The 18217-nt window shown below is 46.1% G+C and overlaps 1 protein-coding gene across 7 annotated transcripts in view; it reads right to left on the reverse strand.

Annotated features, from left to right (window-relative positions):
- Nucleotides 1-1460: 1460 nt before the first annotated feature.
- pkha1 (Pleckstrin homology domain-containing family A member 1) overlaps nt 1461-18217 on the reverse strand; it is a 29751-nt gene continuing 12994 nt past the window's right edge. For 4 of the 7 annotated variants that reach the window (XM_014178871.2, XM_014178870.2, XM_014178872.2 and 1 more), the window contains 10 exons: nt 16978-17034; nt 16221-16266; nt 12995-13092; nt 11340-11462; nt 8750-8890; nt 8094-8162; nt 6316-6380; nt 5881-5944; nt 5639-5728; nt 1461-3227 (listed from right to left, as the gene is read on the reverse strand). In XM_014178871.2, the coding sequence (XP_014034346.1) occupies nt 2850-3227; nt 5639-5728; nt 5881-5944; nt 6316-6380; nt 8094-8162; nt 8750-8890; nt 11340-11462; nt 12995-13092; nt 16221-16266; nt 16978-17034 (1131 nt within the window). In that variant the 3' untranslated portion in view covers nt 1461-2849. 7 annotated transcript variants of the gene reach the window in all.

Consider the following 18217-nt stretch of genomic DNA (forward strand, 5'->3'; position numbering starts at 1 on the left):
TGACCAAAAACAACTTTGGGCCTGTTATGTAACTACAGATGACAGCTAGGGGGTTCTTCGAGATGAGAGCAGAGGCCAGCTTGAAGATTCATGTTTACGCTATCATCCATATAAAACGATGGCCTGAAGTGCAACCCGCCAGCACTGTTCATTTTAACTGGCATTGGTGGCATCAGAGGAGAGATCAACTGTTCAACTTCACTCACTGCAGTCATCAATATAGATAGGTTTCCCCCTGGGCACACACTGGTTGAATCTACGTTGTTTCCACATCACTTCAATGAAATTACATTGAACCGACGTGGAATAGACGTTGAATTGACGTCTGTGCCCAGTGGGTCTCCTGCTTGTGTTCTTTAGAGTTACACTATCTGGCAAGCACATCCTTCTCAATAAGAGCCCATTACGTGTGAACCCGCACGTCTAATGAAGCACTACGAATGTCCGTTTGAGTCAAAGTCAGAGTTACTCAAACCTGAACTCGGGAACGGCGAGGGATTCCATTTGTCGAGTCCTCAATGCAATTTGCTACAACAAGCTTTGCCCACACCAAATCCCTGCCAGTAACATCCAAACTCTGAGACCTGTTCCAGTATGTTTAAGCAGGTTGTTATTTGAGTGTTTTTATTGGATGTATGTTTGTGTAATATAGTAAGAATAATAGAGGCAGAAAAGGAGGCCCTAGCATCATTAGTACATGGTTGGAATGATGAGCCCCCTGCTCTTTCTCCCTCTCTTGATTGGTTCCCCATCCAAACAACAGCTTTTGAGCAGGATTTGTTTGCCCATACCTGGCTCTGTGCATCATAACACTGATCGTGAGTCAGGCCTGGCCTGCTCCCAGAGCACGATGGATTCCAGCTGGGTTTACTACGAGATAGCAGGGACATCTCGGTCACAACAGACAGCTCCTGCCAACTGGTCAGTGTGAGGGACTGGCCATCTCCAAGTTTAGGTTTTGTGCACTACTTTTCACCAGATCCGTATGGGCTCTGGGGCACTATAGAGGAAATAGGGTTCCATTTTGGACGCAGTCTTAAGGGTATGTGGCCTTGATCATTCAGACTGATGGAATTCACCTTTGTTCAGAACACCAAATTGAGATGAATGAGAGACATTTACTAAATATCTCAGTTGGCCATAGATGGCAGTAGAGCCCTGCATTGCCAAGTCCTTTCCTATGGTCTTACCAGGCCTTGATGTGTCAACTTTTAAAACACTGTAAAAATGGGTTACACCTCTAAATGCAATCTACAATAACATGCTGGAAAAGGTGGGGGTTACAAAAGAAGTGAACATAGCAGACATTGTAGGTAATAGAAAAATATTTGAACAAAACACTGGCTTGTAGTTATTTCCTTCAGCACTAGACAGTGTCAATTTCCTGTTTTGACTGCATCCAACACAAAGATATTTCAACGGTTTGAGTCAACACAAATAAGAATCAAAGTCACTCCATCTTGAATCCATTGATTTATTTTCAAACTCCACTTAATAAATAATGCACATGATTCAGAACATCAGGTACACAATTAAAAGGGTCAAAATATCTTGTTTTTTTCCCCCGTTCTCTCTATAAAGAGAATGCAGGCACTTTACCAGCTATACAGTAGAGGTGTGCAACACAGTAACAAGTTACAGGAACAGTACAGCTGGGAGGCACAGAATGCCTCCCCACGGACACACAAACTGTCACAGCATATGGAAAAGTTGTAAAATAGTTGCACAGTAGAAAAGAGGACCACAAAGGAACACCCATAAAACAGATCAAGGGCAGTGAGCAGCTTATCTGCCCACAAGAGTGTCCACAAAGTGCCATTTGAGAGGCCCTGCCAAGAGGCCTATCGATGTGTTGTACACATACATGTCCTGTTTATGTCCTCCTGAGGGAGAAGTCTCTATTCAAATGCATGCTAACATTGGCAGGCACATACAATACGGTGCAGCACTTCATTTGGCAAAAAAGAGGTGTGACAGAGAGAGCGCGAGAGTCTAAAACACAGCAGGTGTAACTTTCATATGAACAGAAGGACTCCAAGCGTATCTATTTGAATGATGAATAAAAACAGAAATATAACACATAACACCCACTTTCTTTCTAAAAACTTAGCTGGAAATAAGAAAGCTGCAGGGAAGTTCATCCGCCAAGTTATCTTTAGGATGTGGTTCCATATTTAATGATGCGCTTCAACAACGGCATGCTTTGGATAGAAACTAAACGGTCATGTTAAAAGTACACACAAATCTACACCACACGTGTATGTTTTTGTGTGTGAGTGGGGTTGTCTCATTGACAACAGTTACAACTTTTTAATTTACATAACTATGAACACAAATAACATCTAGCCCCCTTTTTATATATTAGTCCCAACAACCCTGATAACTGTAAATCAAGTGACGTCTGGGAGGAGGAAGTGGAGTGGGAAATAATGACAAAAATGCTTAGTGAGTTTCTCAGCAGAGTAGCCAACCCAGTCCACCTCTTGTAACCTCTTGAGCCAATGGAGAGGGGAGGATGTTCAGGAATCATACAATACCAACAAAAAGAGAGAAAGAGCAACACCCAACAGAAATATCAACAACGAAAGAGACTGAAATAGAACATCTGACGACATCTCCTTGCCCTGAAACGTCACGCCATTTGTGTTAAGAGAGGGTCTGGATACAGGGGAGAGTAGACGATCAACGGTCACAGCCAGGGACCACTTCCTGTCTTCCTGAGGGACCAGGTTGGCTCAGATTGGTCACGTTTGATTGGCTTTCCTCTTGTTGTTGTTGATGACTGTCCACTATGTCCAGTCCCCTTTCTGTCAGTGTGAATCCTGACAGGAGGGGTCAGGGTTAGAGGCTCACACCTGGCTGACATGCAGGTCTGAGTCCTCGAAGCTGAGGGAGGAGAGTTCCGGTTGGTCACCCTCTACCTTGCTGCGACGTCTCCATGGCGACAGATCCTCCTGGTGGGCGGCGGTGGGGTAACGGGATGAGGCGCTCACTTGGACAGACGAGGGGTCTCCTGGAGAGAGAGGCGGGAGCGGTGCGGTGGTGGTGCCCCCTGGTGGCCGCGCCAGGGCAGCAGGCCCAAGAAGTCCTGGCTGTCCCAGGTCAGGGCCCGGGCCCCCCTGGGGCTGGTGGTAAGGGAGCTCTGCCTGGATGGGCGAGCGAGGGACGGGGGGTCCCGCCTGATTGCTGCTACAGTAGAAGGCGGAGGGGGTGTGGTCGCTGTGCTCCTGCAGAGTGTTGGGGAGGGAACGGAGGTTGGGAGGGGGACAAAGTCATTCAGATTCAGAAGCACTGGATGCAGGGGAGTCAGTCAGGTCAGTCACAGTGCTGTAGCAGGGGCAGTGGCACAGGGTGGCAAAGGGAGGTAGGACAGCATCAGCAGTAGTTGAAGCAGTGGTAGTATCTATAGTGGTGCAGGAGCAAAGAGGAGTAGTGGAGGAAGCTGGAGGGAAGCAGCGACAGACTGAGGCAGAAGATGTAGTTGAAAAAGGAGGATGGCAGCACAGAGTGGTGGTACAGTAGACAGTGGATGTACAGTAGAGCTCACTTGGGGAATGTTAGTATCTCACTGTCACATTTGACTCTCTGAAAAACACGACAGAGACAAAACAAAGAAAACAGATGGTCAAACGTTAGCGAAAAGAAGACCAGTTACGACGAGCTAAAAACCCGTTGAGGAATGGCGAGTTCCAGCAAGGGAGTGAAAAAGTTGAAAAAGTGACACACAGGGTGAGATTCGAGACAAGAAGGGCAGGGGGATGAAATCAGAATAAATGGGTAGAGCTAGGAGAACGTAAGTGTGCGTTGAAGGGGTGGGGGTGCACGACGACATGTTGACAAGAATCACAGTATTACTGGGGGATTAGAGCATGAAAGGCTTCAAACTACTAGACACACTTTCCCCAAACCAAAACGGTAACTAGAGAGTCTAAAAGACATGTGGAAATGTTAAAAAGTCTCAAAGTTGGTAAGTGTAAGATGTTGAAGCCAATGAATGAATGAAAGAATGAATGAAGATATACTGTGATGGTCAACCTTGAGGATTGCTGTGTGTGTGTGTGTGTGTGTGTGTGTGTGGAGCTCGTGTTTCTAGGATAGGTCGGAGAACATGCAACACCAGCCTTAGGCCTAGATACGAGCTACAGGTTACTGTACTACAGACTACTGCACTACAGTGCATTGGAACCCAGTGACGCAAGTGGTTTCTATGTGGAATATTGCTTGCACATGAAGGCCAGATAGATGGCCCTTTTCATTTTTTTCCTCCATTGTCTGTATAAAGGAACAGGAACTCAGGAAAAAAAAATGGCCAAAAACGGACCTGGAAGTCACAAAATGTGTTAGAAACGCATTCAAATCAGTTGAGGAAGAAGGTAACCAATGATGCCAGAGGGAGTTTTCCAAGAAGCCTAGTCAAGAACAGACCAGTCGATACTGATCCCTGGAAGGAGGAGGAGTGAGGTCATGTGGACCAGGCGAGTTAGTCTGGTCAATCAATGGCAGATTAGAGGATGACTGTCCAGAACAGTTAGGATGGAGAAGGGGGAGGGGCTAATGATCAGCACTCAAGCATGAAATGGAAGTCTATCTATTATCTAGTAACTGGGCTTGCTTGGGTGTTTCAGAGGGGAATAAGCAGTCAAAGCTTCATTCCACTACACTGGACTAGGACTGCGTCTTGAAATGGCACCCTATTCCCTACATAGTGCACATCTTTTGACCAGAGCTCCCCCTGGTCAAAAGTAGCGCACTATTTAAGGAAGAGTGTGCCATTTCAGACGCAACCTAGGACTACTGCTTGGCAAAACAGAAATGAAGCTGCTTGACTGACACGGGGGCTCACATACGTGCTGCATTCACCATTGCGGAATGTATACCTCTGTATACAAGGGTTGGACAGCCGACGGGCCTGACGCATCTGCAACAACACAGCAGTGCACAGCTTCGTTAGGAGAGAGAGAGAGAGAGAAAATGGGGGGAGGACACTCCGGCCAAGAGAGGGAGAGAGGCAAGGAGGAGAGAGAGAACGGGAGAGTGGCTGGATTTTGAGGTGGGGGTTTCTATTCTGTGCGGGTGTGACCGTCGGTTACGGTTCGAGGTGGGGTATCTAGCAGCGTGACCAGGTCGAGTAGAGATAGAACACTGCCTTGTGTACTGTAGTGTAAGCTACACCTGCAGTATGTCAATGAAAAACCTGGAACCCCTCCCCCAACTGTGATAGGAGTTTCTATGTTTCTAAGCTGGGGTGGTGGGTGGGTGAATGGTTTACATCCAAACCGGATCTTAACGTTTAATCTTCAACAGCCAGAAACAGACTAACTAGAGACATTCTAGCCAAACCGGAACAGCGGATTTAGATAAAATATGGTTTCCTGCAAAGACAGTCAAGTTTCTCCCCCTCGGAGCAGAGATCTCCAATACTCTTCCTGGGCACCCACATGACGTGCAGGCTTTTATTCTAGCCCAGCACAAACACACCTGATCCAACTAACCATCAAGCCCTTGGTTAGTGAACCAGGTGTGTCATGTAATACTGGGCTGGAACTAAAGTGTTGAAAGTTGTGACACCCTGTGGGTCCCAGGCAGAGCCAGTATGGAGGACCAGTGGCTCAGGCCCAGCCCCAGACTGAATACGTACAGAGGCAGCTGAGCGTCCAGGCCCCCGCTGGGCCACAATGGCTCCAGAGATGGCCTTTATCCAGCTGTGCATCTCCTCTGGACTGTCCGACTATAGAGGAAGGAAGCAGGGTCACAAAGAAAACAGAGGGAGAGAGAGAGAGAAGGAATAGGTTACTGTGTGGCAATGGACAGTTACTTTATCTCTTCAATGGAATTCAGTCCATATATTCAGACATTAACTGGAGAAAGAAATTGTCTCACCTGTATGTAAAAGGTCCTTGAGCTAGTGACCACTTCAAATAGATTGTCCCTCTGCATTAAGTCACTGGATAGAAAGAAATGAAAACCTCTCAATAATATTCAAACATCCCAGTAACTCTTACGTGTGAACGTAAGAGAGCGCGTCACCATCGAAGGACAACAGTAAGCCAATTCTGTGAGTCCATATCCAACATTTACACTTCTCATCTGTGAGGACGCTACAGTTGGCAGCCATGTCTGCGTCCCACATGGCACGCTATTCCCTATAAAGTGTATGTAGGCCCTGGTCAAAAGCAGTGCAGCAAATAGGGAACAAGGTGCCATTAGGGACACAGCCCACGTCTTCCCTCCCAGCCCCTATCACCTTGGCACTTGTCCAGCCAATGTCGATAGCCAATCTGTCTAGCTCAGTGACTAAAGAGTAAAGACACTGACCTCTGTTTGCACTCCTGAACTTTGTGAACCTCTTTCAGTGGGATCACACGCAGTGGCTCTCTCTCCTGAGTGAGAGAGAAAAGAGAGAGAGAGAAAAGAAAGAAAAAGAGAGAGAGGAAATAGCCACAGAACATGTTACACCATCACAATACATAATTAGTTCAACACAAGCAACATGACATAAACAAAACACAAAGTGTAACATGACAGCACAGGAGCCTCTCCCTTGATGTGCCCTGAACAGAGAGGACAGGCTGAGAGGGTAAAAGGGGGATGAAGGGGAGTACTCATGATCTGTCCTCACAGGCCTAGCTCTGATCCAGGGCGTTTCGTCACGCTTGCTTTTTACGGGAGGCTCAGCATCAGCACGTAACACCCTGGACAACAGCTATCACAGGCCTAGAATGAAGCTAGGGGACAAAAATGAATCCACTTTAGGACTAAACTGAGGACTTGCCTCATTTTCCCCATCTGCTAAAAAGGTTCTAGAACTAAGCATATGATCATTGACAATAGGCTCTCTGACATTATTATAGATTATTAGGAACATAACAGGATCCCTGCCCACCTGCTGCCAACCACCCATCCACACACACACAGGCTGGGACAGGCAACGCTGTCCACAAGTGGAGCACCAGGAATGGAATTCACGACGCATTCCACGACGTGCTGAAACAACAATCCCCAAAGGCAATACCCCAGTCCCCCTATAACCCCACACACACACTATGAGATTACAATGTGTGTGTTTGTCTGGATATGTTGTGTGTCTGCTTTGTGTAACAGTTTTGCTTCCGTCCCTCTGCTCGCCCCAACCTGGGCTCAAACCAGGGACCCTCTGCACACATCAACAACTGCCTCGCGCGAAGCATCGTTACCCATCGCTCCGAAAAAGAAACCCCGCGGCCCTTGAAGTAGAACAACTACTTCAAGGTCTCCGAGCGAGTGACGTCAACAATTGAAACGCTATTAGCGCGCACCCCGCTAACTAGCTAGCCATTTCAGACCGGTTACACTTGTCTGGATATGTTGACGTTGCAAGCCCGGGGACAGTCAATAGCGCAACCCCAGCATTATCATCTCTATAGGAGACGTATCTCTGCATGTCTTTGGCCCTGGGATAGAGGCACTAATGGCATTTCAGTAGGAGAGGATGGAGAGATGAAGAGGTCTGGACAGAGAGAGCACACACTCAGGACCAGTGTTAGGGCCAATGGGAGTCAAGCTAATTCCACTGCAGCAGCACACCAACCACTCCTAAGGGAGGGGGAAGAGGCAGACAACGTGTCCCTCTTGTCTGAACTCGTTCTCTACCTCTCAGATCATGAGAGAGGAGGTGCAGAATGTGAGTGGGACAAAACAGATCTATCAACAATCTAGCAGTCATTTAGCCACAGTTCAGAATGTGAACGCTAATAATCTAACCTTGCCCTCAGAGGAGAAATCAAAACCAGGCTTGTCGATTTGGAAGTCCTATTTATTAGTGGCTGTGCCAAGAGCTTTGGGAGCCGTGAACAATGCACAGGGCTGGAGTCAACTCTTATCTGATTGGTGTGTGTGTGTCCCCGTCTGTCCGGGGCTCTAGGGGTCTGTGAAACACAGGCTCAACACAAAGACGAACTGCTGGCCAACGGGGTCACACAGCGCCTTTGTATTGTGTGTGTGTGTGTGTGTGTGTGATGGGGCAGGCGGGTGGGCGGCTCAAGGACATTTTATGTGGAGTGTGTGTCACCTCGCTCATAGCCGCAGCGGTGGAGAGGAGAGACATTCCCACTCACCAGGTCTGACTTAAAGTAGCTGAGCGCGTTCTCCTCCAGTAAGAAGTATCTCCTCTTCCAGTTCTTCATCTGCGCAAGAGAAAGTTAAACATTCGAAAGTCATATACAAAATGGCTGTCAACATTTCCAGCACCTCCAAATCCTTCGACTTGCTAAGAACGTGGCTAATTGATTGCTATTCTGATATTGTATAGGACCACGGTTTGCTTTAGAATGGCTGGATTACTGTGGTTAATATGGTCTATTTATAGGGGATAAGAGAAGGTACAGTAGGTTAAGGGTAGGACAACAATGAGGGATATAATTCACCCTCAGCACCCTGGCTGTGTCCAAAATATCTGGTCAGCTGCTTTCTAACTCATCATCATCCTAACGCAACAACAAACACACAGCACTGGTAGTGTTAAATGCTTGTAGCTGACAGAGAATCTCTCTGAGCCCGTGGTGTATTCATTAGGTACCATCCAGAGGAAAACGGACAAAAACCGTGAGCGACTACCTGGACTTGTCCAATAAGAAACACTCCTTTTCATTGTCTGTGCAAAACGTTTTCCACTGCATTCCTTTATGAATGCGTCCATGGTTTTGAGTGTAGCCTGCTACAGTGCACTCTCCCCTCCCCCCCCAGAGAGCGTCCTCCTCTACGGTCTACCTACCAGGGCTCCCTGCTTGACACAGTATCCAGCCTTGATGAGCGCCTGGTCCTGCACCCCCCGCCCCAGGAAGTAGGGCAGCTGGCTGTGGGCCTTCCGCAGGCCCCCCCTGTCTGCTCCATTCTGCCCCCCGTCACCCTGCTCCTGCACCACAGGGAAGGAGGGAGGACACATACACAAACTCAGCAAAAAAAAAAGAAGCGTCATCTCACTGTCAACTGCGTTTATTTTCAGCAAACTTAACATGTGTAAACTGTTTGTAGAACATAAGATACAACAAATGAGACATAAACTGAACAAGTTCCACAGACATGTGACTAACAGAAATGGAATAATGTGTCCCTGAACAAAGGGGGGGGGGGTCAAAATCAAAAGTAACAGTCAGTATCTGGTGTGGCCAAGCATGGGAAACAGTGTTTAAACCCTTTACAATGAAGATCTGTGAAGTTATTTTGAATTTTTATGAATTATCTTTGAAAGACAGCATCCTGAAAAAGGGATGTTTCTTTTTTTGCTGAGTTTATAAGTGTACGAAGTACAAACACACATACACTTAAAAAAATATCTATTTTTAATCTTTGTTAGATTTTTCGTACTGTTGTATTGCTGTGCTCAGGGCACCTTTGAAAATGAGACCCTGGTCTCATTGCATTTCCCATTACTAATTAAAACACACACACACAAAACCAATCTGGCACGCCAACGCACACACAGAATCAGATGTGTGTGGGAAAAGCCCCCCACCACATCGTCTACAGTGACTAGAGATATGATAGAGAATTCACTGCCTGTTGCATGTGTCAAGCAGAAGTTGAGGCCCACTTCACCACCACCACCCACACAGGAAGTGACATCAGAGGCCATAGCTTGTGCTTCTGGATGTGAATTTTCACTTTCAGCTACTATTGGCTGGCTATACACCAGATACCAGCACAAGACAGGATATGACTTGTACTGCTCATGGCTCATACACAGCAGCAAACAAAAAGCGAGTGAGCTCCTCAGACAGTGGAAGACTATGTTCAATGTCTGTCACTGTCTGTCTAGCTAAAAGATGGCCTGATCCATGGACACCTTCAGACAGACAGTCTACTTACAGTACATTCGGAAAGTATTCAGACCTCTTCACTTTTTCCACATTTTGTTACGTTTCAGCCTTATTCTAAAATGGATTGAATAAAAAAACTAATTCTCAATCTACACACAATACTCCATAATGACAACAGGTTTTTAGAAATGTTAGCAAATTCATTCAAATAGAAATACATTATTTACATACAGTAATTATTCAGACGCTTTGCTGCGAGACTCAAAATTGAGCTCAGGTGCATCCTGTTTCCATTGATCACCCTTGAAATGTTTCTTCAACTTGACTGAGTCCATCTGTGGTAAATTCGATTGATTGGACATGATTTAGAAAAGGCACACACCTGTCTGTATAAGGTCCCGCAGTTGACAGTGCATGTCAGCGCAAAAACCAAGCAATGAGGTCGAAGGGATTGTCTGTTGAGCGCCGAGACAGGATTGTGTCGAGGCACAGACCTGGGGAAGGGTACCAAAACATTTCTGCAGCATTGAAGGTCCCCAAGAACACAGTGGCCTCCATCATTCTTAAATAGAAGAAGTTTGGAACCACCAAGACTCTTCCTAGAGCTGGCTGCCCGGCCAAACTGAGCAATCGGGGGGAGAAAGGCCTTGATCACAGGGAGGTGACCAAGAACCCAATGGTCACTCTGATGGAGATGGGAGAACCTTCCAGAAGGAAAGCCATCTCTGGAACACTCCACCAATCAGGCCTTTTTGTTTGAGTGGCCAGACGGAGGCCAATCCTCTGTAAAAGGCACATGACAGCCTGCTTGGAGTTTGCCAAAAGCCACCTAAAGGACTCTCAGACCATGAGAAACAAGATTCTCTGGTCTGATGAAACCAAGATTGAACTCTTTGGCCTGAATGGCAAGCGTCACGTCTGGAGGAAACCAGGCACCGCTTATCACCTGGCCAATACCATCCCTACGGTGAAGTGGTGGCAGCATCATGCTGTGGGAATGTTTTTCAGTGGCAGGGACTGGGATACCCGGAGGGAAAGATGAACGGAGCAAAGCACAGATAGATCCTTGATGAAAACCTGCTCCAGAGCATTCAGGACCTCAGACTAGGGCTAAGGTTCACCTTCCAACAGAACAACAAACCTAAGCACACAGACAAGACAACGCAGGAGTGGCTTCGGGACAAGTCTCGGAATGTCCTTGCCTGTAACTGCTTGTAAATGTCTGAAACCACACTTGACTGAACTGTTCCAAGCCACAACAGAGCAGGTGGCCTTCAAATATATGTCAGATATGTCCAGAAGTTTTCGGTAACTCTCCCAAAATTCCAGAAATGTCCCACTTTTTCCACAAATCCCAGGTCGAACGATTCCTGGATATTCTAATTATTCCTTCTTGATTCCAGGAATATTCTAACCAGGACTTCTGGAAAACCTGAAAACTTCATTACAGTTACTTGAATTTTTTTGCAACCCTACTCATGTTCATATGAGTGGGCAAGGTTAGGGTTCGTTAAGTGCTGGGCCAGACTGGTGATCCTTCCTTACCTGTGTGGCAGTGATGATGGGTACCCCCCCTATGATCTCCGTCTTATAGGAGATCTGCTTCATGGAACCCAGCACCTCCTGAGGCATCTCTGCACTGGGCTGGCCATCTCCCGACTTTGGCACCTGGAATATGTTAAATAAACATAAACTCCCAGAGTGCATCAGCAGCCAGGAGTCCAGGACCAGCAGAGTGGACAACATGCTCCGATAGCTTGTTAGATGTGTCCCTCTGCAGTCTCTGTAGTGATGTGATGTACTCCCTGCCTGCTTGTTAGTGTATTTTCCATCAACTCTAGCCTGGGGGCTTCAGAGAGCCACTGCTACACTGTGGTGACTGGGGTCATCGATTGGTGTGTGTGTGTGTGTGTGTGTGTGTGTGTGTGTGTGTGTGTGTGTGTGTGTGTGTGTTGCAGCCCGCAGGCATTAGGGTACATCCCCACCCCTCTACTAGTGGCCAGGGCTCACACTCCAGTGCACACACACAGTCAAACATTGACAGCCATCGGTCTATTAATAGCAGTGTGTGGCACAATATATGGAGTGTGTGTAGTAGGGCCTTTTGTATGCCTGACAGAGTGTGTGTTTGTGTGTGGGAGCTCGTTGAGTAACAGTGAGACTGTGTGTGGGAGCTCGTTGAGTAACAGTGAGACTGTGTGTGGGAGCTCGTTGAGTAACAGTGAGACTGTGTGTGGGAGCTCGTTGAGTAACAGTGAGACTGTGTGTGGGAGCTCGTTGAGTAACAGTGAGACTGTGTGTGGGAGCTCGTTGAGTAACAGTGAGACTGTGTGTGGGAGCTCGTTGAGTAACAGTGAGACTGTGTGTGGGAGCTCGTTGAGTAACAGTGAGACTGTATGGGAGCTTGTTGAGTAACAGTGAGACGGTTTTGTAGTCTGTCAGCAGCCGGATATAATTCAATGATGAGCACAACTGTATTGAAGTCATTAAAAAAGTTCATTATTACGTTACTATACTCAACGCCCAGTCCCTTCCTCATACATGGATGTGGTTTAAGAGTAATTGGAGTGAGACATAGCTCTGTTCTGTCCCTGCACTGCCTTTTCAAAGGGAGAGCGTTATTTTCGGAAGCCCTCAAATCTGTAGAGACAGCCCGTGACTCACGACACTCGCCTTCCCCTTTGTCCTGCCTGCTCTGGTCTGTGTGTGCGTGCGTGCACCTGCCTGCCTGTGTATGTGTGTGTGCATGCGTGTATTCGAGGGCTAGTCAGAGGGGAGGGAGAGGAGCAGAGTAAGCCACTTTCGCTGCTCTGGCCCTCAGTGATGCACTCAGGGGAAATGATCCCCCCCCCCCCATCCAGAGGGGTTTGGATGTCCTCTAGGTGACAGACATGGGCTCCTGGTCCCAGCAGACCATAACACTGTGTGCAATGACTGTTTTATAAGGTATTTCTCTCCCCTGTTGACTTTACAGTAGACACATGCGTGGTATTGCCCTGTCATCCTCCTCCATCACGCCCTTCTCGTCCTGTAAAACTTCCACTCATGCTAGCTGAAATGGGATAACACATCCTCATTGTGAATAACAGATCCTTCCCAGAGGGGTTCAGAAGGGCGCAGTCTTGTACTACAGGAGGTGGTGCTGTAGGGGCTGTGACAAAGTGCTACTTATGACAGGTAGCAGGGCGGGGGGCACTCACTGTGATCTTGGTGGCGTTGTTGAGCACGTTGACCCACTCTACCAGATCCTGCTGATCGTTGGCCTGGAGGTAGAACTTCCTCATACCAGCATTGATGACTTGAGAGAGAAAAATAGACAGATTTCCGGTCAGTTTTCAAAAAGAGAACAGTAGCAGTTCTGTCAGTTAGGCCCATACGTGTTGCTGTAATATATTCCTGCTAACTAGTCTTGACACTCAGAGAATATCACGCTGTTTACAGTCGACTGGATCCCAAGTTCAGAATCCAGAGAGAACTTTTATTGAGAACTTTTATTGTATCCCAAATAGCACTCTATTAGTCCACAGGCCAGTGGAAAAATGTGTCCACTTTGGGGTGGCAAAAGTTTGATGGTATTAAAATATGATAGCCACTCCAAAATAGTCGCTTTTTTAAGTTTCATATCTTGTTTATGGGAGTCTACACAATAGAATGTTTGCAGGCTGATAAAGGAATGATGAGACAAGTTGGAATGTAAACATTCTCATTGAAAATGACCATTTCAAACAATGGAACATTGTATTGGGTGGATCTTGTCTTAAAAACCACAGAATTTGGTAAATATTTGCCATCAGATCTAATGATCTACCTAGACTGACTCATCATTGAAACAATAATGTTACAAAACATAATTGGGGTTGTTTTATGGAAATCTGTCATACTGAGAAATAATACAAGCCCAAGTGATCCAAATCTGGAACTTGCTGGGATAACTCAACAAATGACAGAGGACACCTTTAGAATGCTGGCCATTGCTATACAACAGACTATTAAAGATGGTAATTAATAAAACTAATATTCTGAACACAAAGACATGCAAACACAAACGATCTCTAAAAAGGAACATTGGTGATTACAATCTGTTCTGTCCCTGGCCATCATGATTTTAAAGTGATGCTCTCTAACCGTACAAGTTACTTAATGAAATATGTTACCTAATCATTCTGTTGCCATTAGTTCAGTGGCTGGTTAACAAATGTAATAGAAATTATGCAATTGGTGATTTAAAAAAAATCCAGCCTTTTATCAATTGGACCATTGCTGATGCCCTCAACAACCCTCAAGAGACACTAATCAATACATATTTCAGTGGCCCTATACTACAATACACTATTTTCCATAAACAGTGTAACTAGACACCATCTATAAAATGCAGTGATAATGAAGTGATACACTTCTTGACTATTTCCACATTTTACTGTGTTGAGTTTTAGGTTATTGTCCTGCTGAAAGGTGAACTTGTCTCCCAGTGTCGGTTGAAAAGCAGACAACCAGGTTTTCCTCTAGTATTTTGCCTGTGCTTAGCTCTATTCAGTTTATTTTTATCCTAACAAACTCCCTACTCCTAGCCGATGACGGGCATATCCTTAACGTAGGCCGTCATTGTAAATAAGAATTTGTTCTTAACTGACTTGCCTAGTTAAATAAAATAAATAAAAACATGACGCAGCCACCACCATGCTTGAAAATATAAAGAGTGGTACACAGTGATGTGTTGTGTTTGCCCCCAAAAATTGCCAACTTTTTTCCAGTATTACTTTAGTGCTCTATTGCAAACAGGATGCATGTTTTGGAATATTTTTACTCCGTACAGACTTCCTTCTTTCCACTTTGTCAATTAGGTTAGTATTGTGGAGTAACTACAATGGTGTTGATCCATCCTCAGTTCTCCTATCACAGCCACTAAACTCTAACTGTTTTAAAGAGGTGAAATCCCTGAGCAGTTTCCTTCCTCTCCGGCAACAGAGTTAGGAAGGATGCCTGTATCTTTGCAGTGACTGGGTGAATTGATACACAATCCAAAGCTTAATACAAATACAAAGATGGGTTAATCATTCAAAATGCATGTTAAGCACCATTACTACACACATCTTCACACTCTCCACCGGTGCACCTACCATACCCCTTCCAATTCACCCTCTGAATGGCACACACACACAATCCATGTCTCAAGGCTTAGAAATCCTTCTTTTACCGGTCTTCTTCCCTTCAGCTACACTGATTCAAGTAGATTTAACAAGTGACATCAATAAGGGATCATGGCATTCACCTGAATTAACCTGGTCAGTCTGTCATGGAAAAACCAGCTGTTCCTAATATTTTGTACCCTCAGTGTATCCATCTTCCACCATCCCACTCAACTTCTCCGTTTTTCTATGAGCCTCACAATGCTTCACCAGAGCACACCAACCCACAAATGCACACGCGCAGGGCCATATGTTAGACTCAGTCAGGGCTGAGGAAGGTTAACCTCGACAGTCAGGTAGCTAGTCCTGAAACTGCAGTCACAACACAAAGCTGTGTAGTGGCGGAATAGATTGATGGGACTATTGGGGGAGGAATCCAAAAGTGGATCTGGATCATGCAAATAACTAGGCTAAAAATAGCCCAGAGATTTAGAGAGGGGGGGTTCCGATTGGGACGCCAGCATCCTGTCATGCAGGAAAGTGCGAGACCCCGACACCCCCCTCATCCAATGACATGCTTGGGTCGAGCCAGCGCTTTGCAGTTACCGGCGGGTCATCCTACTGCTTCCTTCTATTGAGTGTGGGGGAGCTATACTCCTGACTGGGGCTGCTGAGGGACAAAGGGCCTGTTGAACAACAGCACGTCATATAGGAAACTGTCCCATCCAAACCTCCGCAACGTAGGGAGGGAGGAAAAGAGGGAAAAGGAGACTGTGGAGGGAGGGGACAGGTGAACAGTGCAATTACTGGCTACCATCTATGAGCTGCACGGGGCCTCACATCATCCACCTTAGTGAACTAACTCATTCTAGTCCAATTAGTATGAAGGGGCCCTGAGAGAATGACACTGAAGACCCTAAGTATTGTGTGTGTGTGTGTGTAAAGCACATGTTACGAGGCCCTGGTTTCTCGTTTGAATCCCCTGGAGAGGAGTTGACAAAGCCCCCTACAGTGTGTTTGTCCGGTCTACGCTGATGAACAATAGCTGAAGGTTAGGGGCCTCCTCGCTACAAGCCTACTACCAACCCCCGAACGCTCCCTCCCCAGTGCCCCTGCTTCCTCCTTCACAGCCCCCTCAGACAGCACAATGCCACCAACCAGCGCCAAACTGAGAGACAATACTTACCACTGCGCTAGCCAGAACACACAGTACTCATACACATATAAAAACCACCATCGAGTGTCGCAAACATTTGGTTCACGGATCCACTGTGTCAAATCCAGAGGTTGTAGGACTTACCGAAGCAGAACTCCGCCTTGGGTCGCAGCTTGGTGGCATCACTCACCTAGGAGAGAGAGTGATAGAAAGAGAGGAAGAGAATGAGTGGAAGTGGGGCAGATGTTAATGTTTCCCATATACGCATTTAGCAACGGCACCCGATCGCTGCTATTCATTTTCGGAATAGAAAAACACTTTCAGCAGAACCTTAAAATGACTAAACAGAAAGGATGTAGAATAGATCATTTACCTATGTATTGTTTTATATCATAATCTTTAAGAACTAGAAAACCCCATAAATAAAAGCTAGACTGTCAAGGAGAATTTAAAAATAAATATGAATTTAGGAGCATTTTTGTCATGGCTGGATTACTGACAGGACACGCAGGGCACCTCCCCAGGGGCCCCAATTGGCGTCCAATGGTTTTATATTATAATGTTTGAGCATAAGAACACAGAATTAGCCATGGAAAAATGCATAGAATGGCGGGAAATTTGTTTTCACAAAGGAAAAAAATATATATCTCGGCTCCATGGAAAAATGTACAGAATAATAGGAAATTAGCCAAAAAAAACCTGCACATTTTTCTCTCTGCCGCCAAATATGGACCCATTTAAACCACGCCAATGTGCTGACCACGGCTATTATGACCCCCACCACGGTTGCCACCACCAAATAAATAAAAACCTAAGGGAAACACTGGATGTTCACACCTAAGTCTGTGGTTTGCCATGTCTGTGTCTGTCAGACAAGATATAATTGGACAACTTGACTGACCTTTGAGATGTAAGAGAGTTTGAGGGAGCCAACATGTTCAGCTCCTTTGGGCAGGTTCTAAACATGAGACGGAGAGAGAGAGGAGAGAGAAATTGTGAGATCGCAAACCTGAAAACAATATGATATAAAGTGCATTAATAGGACAGTGGTAGAACAGGAAATCAAAGGGACAGCTAGAGAAGGTTCGGAGGAGAATAGAACCGGAGTGAACTTGAGAACAGAACTTAAGAGTCTGAAAACTGTCTGAGAATCCAAGAAATTCAACAGTGATAAAGCATGAAACCTTAGCAGGTCTTGGAGAAGGAGATGGAAACTAAACTGAATTAAATAATTCAGAGCCCAGGGCAGCATCAATAAATTACATCTTTTTTTGGGGGCATGACCAAATCGGTCTTTGTACAAGTATTCCTCACTGAGCTCCCACTCCCAGCCAAACAAGATGACATGCATTTAAATGGCCTGCAAAGCAGCATTCTCAGGAGAGTTTATTTTCTGTTTACACCGATGTTTGATTGATTGGTTAGCATCTACATCAGGTTTACAAGATGAATCCTTTCTCTTGTCATTTTATGCCATGTAAAGGAATGTCCAAATCAGTAACACTGCTGTTATACTATAGAGCCTCCATACTCAACTGGCGGACCGCTGACCGGATCCGGACCCAGAACGGGGTCAATACGGACAAGAACGGGACAGGCTTCGACCCCGGTATCACAAGCACACAAGACATGGAAGAACGCATACAATTGCAGGAAATTAGCTATAAAACAGCAACATTTTCTTCCACCAACAAGAGGGGTGTGAACAGTTTGGGGGTGGGTGTTACTACGCGGATAAATTACATTATCCACCCGGACCTTTGCCACCTAGGAAATTTGTGTGACCGGACCTTCTCAAATAGTACTCGAGTACCCCTGCTATAGAGCACTACTGTTCCAACTGTAAAGCATCTTGACTTTATATCGACGGGAGCGTAAAATGCCAGAAGAAGTTCAGAGATGAAAAAGCTCAGGTCATGAGCCTTACTCCACACGTCACAAGAGTAGAGATCTGGGGGGGATGGACAGGTAGACGGACGAATGGACCGACGGATGGCTGGGCAGACGTACGGGTTGCGGTGTGTGTGTGTGTGTGTGGGGGGGGTTTGTTATCCCAGATGTAACATCATCTCCCCAGCGGACGACACACACATTTCTTCTTGATGGGGCCCAGAGAGGTCTGGCCAGACCAGACAGATCAA

The sequence above is a fragment of the Salmo salar genome, chromosome ssa28 (assembly GCF_905237065.1).
Source record: "Salmo salar chromosome ssa28, Ssal_v3.1, whole genome shotgun sequence".
Classification (NCBI taxonomy): Eukaryota; Metazoa; Chordata; class Actinopteri; order Salmoniformes; family Salmonidae; genus Salmo; species Salmo salar.